The sequence below is a fragment of the Lethenteron reissneri genome, chromosome 20 (assembly GCF_015708825.2).
Source record: "Lethenteron reissneri isolate LAM-NWPU_2019-01 chromosome 20, ASM1570882v1, whole genome shotgun sequence".
In the NCBI taxonomy this organism is placed as follows: domain Eukaryota; kingdom Metazoa; phylum Chordata; class Hyperoartia; order Petromyzontiformes; family Petromyzontidae; genus Lethenteron; species Lethenteron reissneri.
In genome coordinates, this window is record NC_083798.1 from 17,353,574 (window position 1) to 17,368,355 (window position 14,782).

Consider the following 14,782-nt stretch of genomic DNA (forward strand, 5'->3'; position numbering starts at 1 on the left):
GAGATATAAGGAGAGAACGGGCGGGAAGAAGGGGCCTTTGGCGGGAACGATATTGGGACGGCTGGGGGACAGGTGTGGATGGAAGGAAAGGAATAAAGGACGAGACCCCTGCAATCTGGTGTCGGCTCCTACTTTACATTATAATTTGACTGTAATACTTTTAGGATGTGAAAACAAAATATTCTGACATTGGGTGTAATTAATATCAATATGATGTCGTGCGTTCATGGAATTGTCATTATTTTATGTGGGCAAAGACCAGTCCAGTTATAGGACAGCCATTGGGGCCTTGAGCGACGATGGGCTGAATGGTCCAGCCAGCTAGGACTTAATGAACCCGTCTCTCCAATTGTTAAACACTGACAACAGCACTAAATTACATAATATAGTGAAAATATGCCTACGTACATATTACGATAATAATTATGAGAGTATTTTCCCCTCTTAAGTTTACGTCGAGTTGTCACAAATAGAAAACGTAAATCACAATGCAAAGTTTATATCGACGTTTAGGTCCATGAAGGTTAACATGCTATGGCCAAAGCTACTAATGCCATGTCGAGTACAGCGTGTGAAAGGTTTAAATCAGAAATGCACAGGCACGTGTTATCACAACAGCTAAAAAGGCCACAAAAGAACCTCTTATTGCACACAAACGTTTTCCCTGTGCAGTACAGCATGTGCTGACTGCTGTTTGATAGATGACGTCTCAGATACGAATGTGAGAATGATGTCCGATGAGGAGATTTCGGTGGCATCGTTGTGCCTCCAATCATCTTGCCTGCCTGGGCTTGTGGACACCCTTGGAATGTGTGTGGAGCAATTACGACGGTCCAGACACCGAAGGTCATGCTGGCGCTTCCGCAGACGCACGGGAAACATCCACGATGTCTTTATCCCCAACCTGTGTGTACAAGAGAAGGGTGATGGAAAATGATAGTTACAGAATCACTTACATGCATTTCCACTCCCAACAGTCAGTGTGAAAAATAAGAGGGATTTGTCATTGGGCATATTTCATAAATTGTCCTCACTCGGCTACAGTCAAAATTTTATTTAGACCCGAATGGGAAGTCAAGTGATTCCAGAAATGATGGCATCAACTGGGTCTGGATATAAGCCACGTCGTTGTGCCATTAACTTATTTGTGAATCCATTGAATACACTTTTGACACAATGTGATTATCTCCTGTAAGAGCTGTGACCAGAACTGAAACCATTAAATGTACGTACTGCGTATGTATGTGCATGCAGCGTTTTAGATGAGTTACATGCTGTAAAATATATTACATATGCCTGCACAATTTGAGTCTACGTCATGAAGAAAAAAAACTAAATGATTTTTAAGTGGGGGCATTGGGCCTGCTGAAACACTTTCTGGATGGGTTGGTACATGTGAGGGGAATAACATAAAAAAAGAGAAATTTCACATTAATTGGAAATATGCTATTAGATGGGAATTTTGCAATACCAGACTACATTGACATTAATCAGCTGATACACCTTCCCTTCAGCTTGATGTCGCATTCCATATTTTCAAACGATTTGATCCTGAATGGGCTGTACTTGTTGCTATTAGAAATATGACTCAAATGCTGGACAATTTTGGCTCAAGGCACCAATTAAATATTTATGTTGGCACGTGTCATTACATGAGAGTAAATACACATAAATAGTGTATGCACCATGTTATTTGATCATATGCCAGTAGTCAGTTGTGCATGAATTATTTTATGTATATTGCAGGTGTGAAAGTGACTTAACAGCAAATGATTCAAATATATGTTTGTAAACAAGCTGAGAATAAAATACCATTTCGTTACTTCATACATTTTAAAATAGATATACTTTTTGGATAAATTCATTAATCAAACACTTCCTCTTCATCAGGGGACCTCCTTTGCCAGTACCAAAATATGAGAATAGGTTTTTTTCCCTTTTTTTCTGGCAACAAAACAGGTGTTAAGATGTTAAAACACCAAACTAAAACCTTTTACAAGTACTCTTTAGTTATTTCGGTAAAGTCACGTAGGTAGAAAAATTACATAAAAAAAGAATATATCACAACGTTTCGATTGCAACACAAGCGGTCGTCCTCAGTCGGAAAAAACAATCCAGCAGTGGAACTGCTGAACCACAATGCTTATGGTCAGAATGCAAACCAAAAACATACTCTGATAATGTATACATTGTCTTTGAAACTAATTGGTCCACACCAGAGACAGATTTCTTCTGAGCCTCGTCTCAAACGGTGTTAGACCAGAGGACACTTCCTCTATGAGCACAACTGTTTGTGAGCATGTTTTATCGTGCATGACTATTCACATTTTGACCATCCATAACCAATCTCAATACCTTTGTTAATTTCTAAGCATGGGTTTCATCTACTGTGAAGTGTGTATTTTCCTTGTGAGAATGTAAATGTACACTACATTACCTCCTACAAAAAGTCAAGTTGAGACAATTATCTTTACGACGACTCTTTTCTGAACTATTCCCCACAGCAAGTAATTACTCTTATTCACCTAATAAACCTTGACAACAGCAGCAGCTCATATGTCGGTATATCATCATTACAGGATGCACATGCCTGTCTTGGATTGAGAATTAAGTGATGGGCCCATGTCTTATCGCATGGGTTTACACTCATGAGTTGTAGAAGCTGTTGCAAATGATGCAGATTAAATAAAAAGGGGAGAGTTGTTTAATGTTATTATTGCAGCTATTTAAGGATGCAGATCAGGAAGCCCATTAGCCTGAGGTCTGAGTTATTGTTAATATCTGATGATGTTGAATGTAATCTCCAGCGAAATGTATATTAATTGTCAAATTTTGCTTGCATTTTCAAGTGGCACATATGTCCAGGTGACATCTTGATTTGTTTGGCTGTCAGTTGGTGTAGGGTGAATCTCTCTAATTTACATTATTCCTACACGAACTAACCCAATGAAGGGTTAACTGTTAAATACTTGAATACAGTATGAATAACAGTAACCAGAAGAGCCTCATTTTTTTTCATAATGGTTTCATAATGGTCCTAATCTCGGATATTTAACTCACTCATTTAGCGAATGTAACGATGTACCAGTGCATTTATTTTATTGATATTTATGCTCACATTACACCCATGAATTACAATTGGAATACATATCTTAAAATTTGTAGTTATACGTAAATGGGTTCACGTGACCCGTGCAGCAACGTGTGGCTGTGAATACGTAAATATTTGCTTGCATGTGATTTAAAACAGGTTTTTTTAAGAATAGGGTTTTCCCCTTTTTCTGGCAACAAAACTGAAACCTTTTACAAGGAATCATGTCTGCATTAACCACAATGCTTGTGGTCCGAATGCAAACAAAAAACATACTCTGATAATATATACATTGTCCTTGAAACTGATTGGTCCACACCAGAGACACCTTTCTTTTGAGCCTCGTTTCAAACGGTGTTAGACCAGAGGACGCCAAAATGCATGCACCCCAAAGACAATGCACTATCAGAGTAATGAGAGCTCGGGTGAGCATTTTCATCATGGGATCTCCTTTGTCAGTACCAAAATATGATAATAGGCTTTTTCCCCTTTTTTCTGGCTACAAAACTGAGACCTTTTTACAAGAAATCATGTCTGCATTAACCACAATACGTGTGGTCAGAATACAAACAAAAGCCACACTCTGATAATATATGCATTGTCAGTTTAACACGTAGGCTTTCGCGACCAATATTATTCCGCTACACTACCGCTCCCATCACTTGCACAAACAGCCTGTTGGGGGAAGTGGTGTCGTTTGGTGTGTGTGTGTCTTTGTGTAATAAACCTCTTGGAGACAGCTTGTGGAATCGGTTCTTTTATTTCACTTCTTCAGTTCACAAACACTCCCCGTTGCTGGCAGGCAACGGGAAGCGGGCAGACAGCCCACAAGAGACGCACCACCACGTGGCACCCGGAGCCCCACTCGCGCGTGGCCCCTCTCTCTCTTCGTTCTGATCTCTCCCCTTATTTAACGCCTGGGTCACGTGGTACACTTGTGGCACATTAGGAATGGATCACTCTTTTAAGTATGTCCTTGTGCAGCAAGGGAGTAAAGTGTGGTTCTGTGAAAGTCCTGATGTGCTGTGCAATGCATCAATGCATGTGTGTACAGCAGCATGTGATGACTGAGTCGGGCCTGTAGGTGGCTGGCAGGGTTAATGAATAACCGCGCGGATATACCAGTCACATGGTTAATGGCGACGCGGGCGCAAGGCTGGTTGTAACACACGTGTTGTTGCATTTGACAGGTAAAGGACCCAAAGGTTGTTTTTGATCGTTATATAAATGTTCTAGACTTGTTCTAGACTTGTTCTAGACTTGTTATAGACTTTAAGCCTTTACTTTGAATTGTTCGTTTGTGATATATGCAATTAGAGGCGTTTTAGCACTGTGCATTGTAAAGGGATGACGCACTCTAATTAGTTACTGTCATTGTAATTCTCTAACTCTAATACTGTTTAGTCTATAACCATGCCCATGTACCCAGAATATGACTACTTGCAATGCTATTGAGAATAGAACACATGTAAAGTAGTAAGCTGTACAATGGTGATATACAGTACGTATACTGTACACATACAGTACATATAATGGGTGTAAGATACCGATATAAGTGGATAGTATAGATAGACATACAGCTTAGAATTAACGTAATAGTCGAATAGTGATGTGCAAATGTGATTGTCAAAGACAAAGATAGTTTATCAGTAGTAGAATTGGGTTTAAGAGAAAGGGTTAATGAATAACCGTACGTATATACCAGTCACATGGTTAATGGCGACTCGGGCGCAAGGCTGGTTGTAACACACGTGTTGTTGCATTTGACAGACTGACGGTGCTGTTCTTCCCAAGATTAATATTAACTACAATAAATAAATGTGCTTGCTCTCAATTTGGAGCACCTGCCCACGTCCTTCATTTCGAGTGTGCAACACACTCCAGCCAATCCTTAATAGCCTGCCCCGAATGTTCCAGATTCCCCATCAACTCCCGGGACCACGCCCCTTACTTGTCTTCCCATTGGCTGAGGCCAAGACCAGCAGAACCAATCACCCTAGCTGACATCCCGTGATCACGCCGAGGCCATGCTCCCAGGCTCTCCCCCCATTGGCTGTAAAACGGGACCGGCAGAGCCGATCACCACGTGAGCCGGACATAGGCTCTTATTACATCTGTGTGCTTGGGGAGCCGTAGTGTAGCGGTTAGCACGCTGCGCTACGAACCCGGCGATCTGTGTTAGATTTCAGCTCACAGCCAACACCAGTGACAATTATCTGAACCAGTCATGGGCCTCCTCTAGGTCGACTAAGCCTCAAATGAGTGCCTGGTGAGGTGTGTAAAAATATCGTCACAGGAGAGACAAGGCAGCCGGACGTGGTGATGGCCACCTGTCCCCTCATGAGCCCTGCCGGCCTTCATAGGTGCTCACTAACAGCACTTGTATTTGTTGGCTTCGGAACAGACCCCCTTCGTAAATCGGGGACTGCCCAAATCCTCGTAGAAGTTCTGTGGGTTCCTGCTAGTTCTAAATAATTCCTGTTTAATGTTTGGTTTGATATAGGGTGCCCCGTGTGTGTGCAATTATGGATGACTCATTGCCCCCCTTCCCACGACAAGCTAGCATCAGGACTCAAAGTAAGTGAAAATAAATACTGTTTTTTTAATGTTACTTTACGTTTTATTTACTATATAGTATTTGTTTAGTGTTACATGCAAATGTACAATATTTCTAGTTATGAGTTTAACAATGGTAATTTTTTGCTGTTGAACCATAACACATTTCATTATACTGACCGTATGGGCATTTAAATACAATTCATTAGTGGTCCCACTTAGGAACCGTTCGACTTATGAACGGGTCTTAGGAACTAATTAGATTCATGAACTCGACGACTGCCTTATGTAAATTGACTGCCGCAGGCATGGCCATACTACATATCATTTTTATTCTTTTAATATTAAGATTGCTAAATTAGAGCTGTGTGGAAATCCACCTCGTGGCGGCAAGGGGAGAGAAAGACCCAACAAACCTGGTATATTTTAGAGAGAGTTGTGTGGAAATCCACCCAGAAGTGGCCGGGGGAGAGAAAGAGTGATGAACCTATGAAAGCCTGGTACATTTTTAGAAAGAGAAATAGGCAGTTTGAGAAAACAAACTTAGCAATTTATTTTTTGGAAATCTAACACACATTTAACGTATAGCCTGGTTGAGTACGTTCTCCAGAGATTGCTAAATTAGAGCTGTGTGGAGGATGTAAGTTTGTTTTCTCTCTCTGTGTGTCTCTGTTTGTCAAATTTCACACTTAACTTCTAATTTAGCAATCTCTAGGCGACTAGGGAGAGTGCAAGGGCGAACCTGTGAACCTGGAGGCATTAATAAAGGAGGTGCTTCTGAAAAACCTTGTCTCCTGCTCCCACTCCTGGTGTCAGGAGTGGGGTGACAAAATAACCCACCTATAGTGTCATCGGAGGATGGGAACGGCAGAACATTCGGCCCTCCGGCAGCCCCAGGATCCAGGACCCTGGATACGAAGCCCGTGGGCAGCGGGAGAGGGGTTGCGGAATTGCGGGAGAGAGCGGCTACGCATCAGCGGGAGAGCGGCTGCGGATCAGCGGTAGAGCGGCTGGAGGAGATCACTGATGGCAATGTCTCCAGACCTTTCAAGGATTTGTGAGCTCCTCACACAATCCAGCCTAGTTAAACCCAGGGTGCATCGTAGGCAGGACACCCTGAATGTTTCTAACCAGAGCAGATGTTCCATTTAGAGGAGTTCACATTACATAATATGCTTGACCAATAGGGAGCCGTCCCTTGACCGCGCCAAGACATCGATCAGCCTCCATTGTATCTATACCAGATGGACATTCCACCGGTACATCCATGGAAAGCTTATCGAGCTATGTGGTCAAAGAAGATGTTAAAGTGTAGGGGCCAGAGGACATCCCTGCCACACCCGAAGATGGACAGAAGATGGTTATGACACCTGACCACACAACTTTACCCGGGCCTGCCCACCATCATAAAGGTCCTTAATGATTGTCAGCAGATGGTCTGGGACTCCAAAAGGATAAAGAATAACTCAGAGCCCTGGCCTATTTATAGTATCATAGGACATGACTATACTCTTTGGATATTTCGGTAAAGTCACGTAGGTATAAAATAAATAAATAAACTGCAGTCACGAAAACTTCAAATCTAGGACATGACCAGGTTAATAAAGCAGAGATGTAGGTCTTGTTGGAATTCCCTACACCTCTGCTGTAGCAGACGGATAGAAAATATGGCATCTGTGCAGGACCTCCCTTTCCTGAAACCGCATTGGGGCTCCGCAAGCCTCTCCTCAGCGTGCCTAGTAAGGCGATGTTGAATAATCCTTGCCAGGACATTTCCCGGCAAACTGAGGAGTGAGATGCCCCTGTAGTTGTTACAGTCTGTGCGATCCCCCTTCTTAAAGAGGGGGACCACCAAGGCATCCTTCCAATCCTGCGGAACCCGTCCAGTAGTCCAGACTGTTGTTATGATGTCATGTAGGGCAGTCTGTGCACAAACGCCACCCTCCCTCAGCATTTCATTTGGGAGATCATCTCTGCCCGGTGCCTTTCCTGGTCTCAGACTCTGGATCGCCTTCAGTACTTCCTCAACAGATGGCACCTCAGCCAGCCACTCACAGGGGGTGACTTCTTCTTCCAATATTTGAGGCACCGCAGCCTCAGCAGGGTCATCCCCACTTCGTGCCACATTGTTTTCCTGGCTGGGGGATTTCCCCTCTCCCAGGACCTCACAGAAATGCTCAGCAAATTTGCAAACCTGTTCCTGGGGGTCGGAGATTGGATCTGTGATCGCGGGCCACTGAGGCAGACTCCATCTCCTCAGCAACCCGCGACCACCACCCATCCTTGCAGTGCCACACGGCTCTCCGAACCTCCGAGCGAACGCTGCGGTAAGCTTCCTCATTCTCTGACGTGGGATGCTGTAGACGATTAGAGTGGGCCTGTCGCTTATTCTCAACCATCCTGAACACCTCCTCTGTCAGCCAGGGTCTCTGGGGAGGTCTGGACCTTATACCCAAAGCAGCCATTGCAGCTGCATGAGTCACAGTCCTAAACCTCGCCTATTTACCCTCGACATCAGGAGGAGTGGGGTAGGATGCCAACCCCAGCCGTAAGCGATGATTAAATTCTCGCTTGCAACTTTCATCAGCTGAGACCAGACCACCTTAGGTTGGAATGGGGTCCTGGGTGTACACCCACCACCGGAGTGGAAGAATGGCAGGCACATCTTACAGATGACTAGTCGATGGTCAGAGGGAAGATCAGCTCCACAGTAGGTCCTGGTGTCAAGGACATGGGCTCGCATCCGCTGGTTCGTCACTATGTAGTTCAGCAGATGTTCTTGCTTGGACCCGGCATTTATCCATGATGTTGTGTGGATGCGCAGATGCCGGAAGAGCGTGTTGGTAAATACAAGCCCATGGGTTGCACACAAATCTAGCAGCCTCCTACCGTTGTTATTGAGCTGATCTGGCCCATGCCTTCCAATCACTCCAGACCAAGTACCAGCATCATGACCAACTCGGGCATTGAAGTCACCAAACAAGATGACTCTATCCCGAGGGGCCACTTTCGCCAGCACCTGTGACAGGAGGTCATAGAAGGCATCTGACTCATCGGCCTTGCCTGCATCCCTCCACAGATGCTCGTCTTCGGTGGGGGCATAAGTAACCACGACCACCACTCCTCGCCTCCGGTTGATGGGAAGGCGAGCCCAAAGTAGCCTGGGGCTTACAGCTTCTCACACCTTACCACCACGCTCCCATGCCCCCTTCATTCTTTTGTTCAGAAGAAGAGCCACACCCTGTTGTTTGGCAGTCTCCTGCCTCGAGTAGAGGACTGTCCACCCCTCATGGTGGCAGGGAACCAAAGCCGGTCCACCGAACCTCCTGAATGCCACAGAGATCCAGGTGGTACCGGTCCAGCCCCCGACAGAGGAGTGGTAGCCTCTCCTCCGCAGTGAGCGTTCGAACATTCCACGTGGCCATCCGTAGTGGCTTTTCGTTGTTTCTGGAGGAGCCCCGAGGGTAAAGATTAAATCTCCTGGCTCCGCCTCAACACTCACCCCCACTCACACACACTTCAGACTCACCCCAACTTACTTAGGTCTGCCTCACTGTAGGCACCCTCACACTGCACTCTCACATACGTAAGTTGAACTTCTTTTACACCGTACATAGCCAACCGTGCTAATCAGGAGGTACATGAACTGCACCATAGAACACATAATACACTACACACAGCAAATTGCACCAGACTGCAACATTTATAAAACACTACTGTGCAATATACTGTACGTCATGTTCTACTTTATCCATCAGCATCCAACTATACAGAACAGCAGTGTATAGTATTGTGCATTAAATGACACACATGAACATGCACGCAACACACAACTACAAAAAACCTGAAACAGACACGCATACAAACACACAAATATATATGCTAATTAATTAGCAAAAAAAAACGGATGAAAACAAACTTGAAACTGAGAATTTTAATAACATACAACCCAAACCGTTAAGTAAAGTCACGTAGAAGGGAAATAATAAAATTCAAACCATTAAGTGTTTAAACTAAGGATTAAAGGTTAAATAACACATTTACACAAACCCATGTAGACATGAACACTAACTTGAAGGGAAAAAAGTCAGAACGTTAATAGATTGTTATTATTTTAACATTGCTGCAGCCTAATTGAGCATCCACCATTGTGCCATGCTTGTGGGACAAAATACGAAAGCGGCATTCTCTTCTCCCTGAACTGCAAGGAAAGTCTGCCTATCAGTGATGAATTCTATAAATTTACCATAAAAATGTAACACTACAAAATATGAGTGTTATGTTACTTATTATCTTATTCTTCTTACCTATAAAAGTATTTTTGTCTGTCTGTGTGTGGACGCCTAATCCTTGTAACGCGTTTAACTGACAAACTGTTGGGTTTACATATTAGCAAAGTACACAGATACAATAAGCTAAGCCCCCTGACAAAAAAAAAACTCGCTATTTGTTTTTGCCCTTAGTCCAATGTAAACTAATAAAATCACACTTTGTAACAATGTAAGCTGATCGTAATGATCACTTTGAGCTCACGCCAAAGCACGCATGTGCTTATGTGCAGAAACGCCAACTCGCGGTTGCCCCTCGCAACGCCAAAAATAAAAACAACCCAATGTGTGCAGTTACTACTGTAGAGTCAGTAGATACTACTATAGAGTCAGTATATACTACTATAGAGTCAGTAGATACTACTGTAGAGTTACTAGATACTACTGACTATTGTATGTAGGGTGTGTAGGTATATATGCCTACAAAATAAAAATTGGGCCGGGAGGCTGTAAAAACATTTTTGGAGGGGGGGGGGGGGAATTGGGGAGAGGGAATAGAATTTTTTTTAAACCTTTTAGATCAATTATTTACCCCCCACTTTATATAACTTTTGATTCAGGCTTTCTGTAAGGCTCTTATAATTTGGTTGACCGGACAAATGGAGAAACGGAACAGCGGGCTTTTATAATAGCTTAGTATTTGTGTATGTATATGTTATGTATTTTTAAGAGAAGACAAGTTTAGAGATACATATATATGTATTTCCCCCCCCCCCCGGGCAAAGCTGGGTACTTCCTGCTAGAATACAATAATAGGCGAAGACACGTTTTTCCTGTAACATTCTGCCCCTCTGGTTGGCTGCTTGGTCGCAGTGACGTCACACCGTACAACCAATCGGCGTGTGCGACATGGTTCATTAACATAATTTGATACGACGCATCATCGCACAGGCTGGTTGCCCACTTGCTGAGCGTTACCTCACATATACATTGGCTGTAAACGTGAGGACCAGGGGCGGTTTCTTCATTAGGGCGATTGGGCGACGCACCACCAATGTCATTCAACCACAGAGTCACGCTAGCCGTCACTGCAGCCTCTGGATATAGTCCAATCAGCGTCATGTCACGTTCTGTGGAGTACCGCCTCTTTTTGGGCGATTTCACTCCGGCTGAGAATCGCTCCGAGTGGCCCCATAGACTTACATTCAAAGATGTTTTTTTTAGAACGGGGGCGCTGCAATGCATTCTCTATGGCTTCCGGGAGGGCTCGCCCTAACGTGCTTACGTCATCATACGTGCTTACGTCATCATACGTAAGCACGTTTCATCCAACAATATAATTTGTGGCCACCTAGTGCAATCTTTAATAAAATAAACTTGAGTGGTTTGTTTTAATAGTGAGTATAGAAACAAACAAGATGTATTGTAAGAGTCACTTTATTTTTCATTAATATTAAAGAAGTGAAGTTGCCTTTACATGCTTAAGCTGTTAATTTATCCATTGCATGGGTGGACCTTATCCTTATCAATCATCCAGACATTTGCCCCCCCTGAGAGATTTTGCAGGAGCCGCCACTGGTGAGGACACAAACTTCCGATAATAAAATAAAGGTGAGACATCCTATCCATACAACATTATTTGCAACTTATCGTCATAACACTTTATGGCTAGTTCTCGCCATACAAACGGGTTCTGTTCCTGAGGCCCGTTCATTGGTCCAACTCATCGTACGTCGACACACTCAGTGCACGAAAGCCCACTAAAGGCAATACGGAGATAACAAATTCCGTGCAAAAAAGCTGTGTCAATACAACTTGCAAACGTCTACTCACACTGGCGAAATTAACCGCGGAACTATTTCGTTTGGAGGTGCAATCCTCCACCAGCTGTAATGAGTCCTTATGTCACCAGTGGGAGTGTGTGTGTTGAGAGTGTGTGTTTTGTGTATGTGTAGTGACATGGAATGGGTCACTATGGCGCCTAGCGCTGGTTTCTGGCCGAGAAGGGAATCTGCTGTTGTAACAGCCCTGCCTGCCAGTGGGTCATGTGATAAGCCGGAGAGAGGGAAGTGGGGCAAAGGTAACAGAGGGGACACGTGGGGTAAAGTCGATAACCTTTTGGTAGGTTCTAGAAGGGGGGCGTGGCCGAGGGTGGAGCGAGGCCACGCTGGGTGGATAAAAGGGGGACCCCGAGCAAGGTTCGCGGCTGCTGTTTGGAGTGGAACCTGTCGTGCTACAGGAGTCTTGGTCACCATCTTCACCTCCTCGGCATTGTTGGTCATGCAGCCTGTTCACTGTCCTGACCATAGTGTAGTTATACCCTGTGTAGATCGACTTAGCCTGAAATGCGCACCCAGTGCGGTGTGCAAACATCGCTACTAGGGAGACAAAGGCGGCCGGGCGTGGTGTTGGCCACCCACCCCCTCGTGCACCGGGCCAGCCTTCATAGGCGCTGCTCGCTAACTGCACTTGCCCCAACAGTCTGCTAAGGCTACACGAGGGATCTTTTTTCCCCGTCAGGAGCGATCGTGTAGCAGTTAGCGCTACGCTGCGTTAACAGGTCCCTGTGGGGTGGGCTGGTAGGACCGAACAATTGAATGGCTATAATAAAATGAAATGGCAAAAAATGGAAGCCAATAAGTGGATGGAAACGTAGACGTAGTGGAACATAAGAAACAATAAAGTAGTAGTAACCGTTGTGCAAAAAATAATAGTATTGCACAAGTATGTACCTACGTGAGTGCAGCTTGGAGCAGACACAGTGAGTAGTAACAATCTGCACGATATGCAGCGCCGTCGGCCACGCCCCTATCACTATTAGCCCCGCCTTCTCGCCCCCGGTACTGTATTCTCGACTGTAGACTCCGCCCCTTTTCGCCAACGGCCCCTCCCTCCATCGCGCTAAGCTCCGCCTCACACCGCTTGACCCCGCCCCGGTCCCCCGTGGCCCCGCTCCGCCCCCGTGGCCCCGCCCTCCACCCGCGTAACCCCGCCCCGGCCACCCGTGGCCCCGCTCCATCTCGGTGTCCCCGCCCAGCCCCGCGTAGCCCCGCCCCCTGCCGCTGTAGTCCCACCCAATACACCCCAAGCGGGGGAGAGATTCCCAGGCCTGGCTCGGCTGGAGAGCCGCCGACGAGGGGGGGGGGTAGGGAGTTGTTTTTTTATGTAAAAGCTTTAAATGTAAATGTTTCTATTAAAAAAACATCAGGGAATGTAACATTGTTAAACATTTACTCCCTTTCACACACGCGGGGGAACTATACGAAGGGAGAGCTTGAGGCCTAGGTCTAGGCTTTAGGCCTAGCTGTAGGCCTTAGGCTGCCGTGAGTTAATTGTTAATATAAATGTTTTAATTATTTATGTAAAAGCTTTAAATGTAAATGTTTCTATAAAAAAACATCAGGGAATGTAACATTGTTAAATATTTACTCCCTTTCACACACGCGGGGGAACTATACGATGGGAGAGCTTGAGGCCTAGGTCTAGGCTTTAGGCCTAGCTGTAGGCCTTAGGCCGCCGTGAGTTAATTGTTAATATAAATGTTTTAATTATTTATGTAAAAGCTTTAAATGTAAATGTTTCTATTAAAAAACATCAGGGAATGTAACATTGTTAAACATTTACTCCCTTTCACACACACGGGGAAATTATACGAAGGGAGAGCTTGAGGCCTAGGTCTAGGCTTTAGGCCTAGCTGTAGGCCTTAGGCCGCCGTGAGTTAATTGTTAATATAAATGTTTAAATTATTTATGTAAAAGCTTTCAATGTAAATGTTGCTATTTAAAAACATCAGGAAATGTAACATTGTAATTAAAAGCTATCTGAGGGAATTATAAGGGAATGTTACACTTGTTTAGCCAGGATAGCGTCACTGAGTCTAAAGGTTTTTGTAGGGTCATGCCAAGTGTTTGCAGTAGGGGGCGATGTTGATACACGGACGGACGGACGGATGGACGGACAAACGGACGGACGATATAATCTATTGGTGTCTGGTCCACTTCGTTCCTACCAGTAAAAACCTGCTGACCCAAGTTCTATTCACGCACCCGCGCATAACCAGTGACGATTATCTGAACTATGCATGGGCCTCCGCTAGGTCGACTCGGCATCAAATAAGTACCTGGTGCGGTGTATAAACATCGCCACTCGGGAGACAAAGGTGGTCTGGGGTGGTGCTGGACACCCACCCTCTTTTGTGCCGTGTCACCCTTCATTAGGTGCTGCTCGCGAATAGCACTTGCCCCAACAGTCTGTTAAGGCTACGTGGGGGTGTGAAAGTTTACGTGCGTGCATTAACAGCTCTGGCGATTATCCCCTATAACTTATATCCACTCAGCCTCAAATGCGTACCGGGTGCGGTGTATAAACATTGCCACTCGGGAGACAAAGGCGGTCCGGCATGGAGCTGGCCACCCACCCTCTTGTGTGTCGTTCCGGCCTTGAGATGTGCTGCTCGCTAACAGCACTTGCCCCAACAGTCTGTTAAGGCTATACAGGGGATCTTTGTCTTTGTGTGCGCGTGTGAAAGTTAGGGTATGTATGTATGTTTTCGGAACAGACCCCTTTCGTAAATCAGGGATTGCCCAAATCCTCGCGGAAGTTTCGCGGGTTTCTGCTAGTTGTAAATAATTCCTGTTTAATATTTGGGTTGCTGTAGGGTAACATAAAACAAAAGGAGGGGTGTTGCATTTCGAACCATGAACCAAATCCTAGTTTTTCCATTTGAGTTTGGGGATCGCGGATTTGCCGATCGCAGCCATTTCAAGAACGTAGCGATGGGCAAAGGTTTGCTGTTTTACAGTCAGCCTGCTCGAAATCCTGCCCACACTTTTGAGTAGTATACTGCACCACTTGACACACCTGAACA

At 45.0% G+C, this 14,782-nt stretch overlaps 1 protein-coding gene across 1 annotated transcript in view; it reads right to left on the reverse strand.

Moving 5' to 3' along the window:
* Positions 1–642: 642 nt before the first annotated feature.
* NPSR1 (neuropeptide S receptor 1) overlaps positions 643–14,782 on the reverse strand; it is a 58,522-nt gene continuing 44,382 nt past the window's right edge. Inside the window, exon 9 of the mRNA XM_061554486.1 lies at positions 643–904. Coding sequence (XP_061410470.1) covers positions 643–904 — 262 coding nt within the window. The remainder of the gene's footprint in view (positions 905–14,782) is intronic.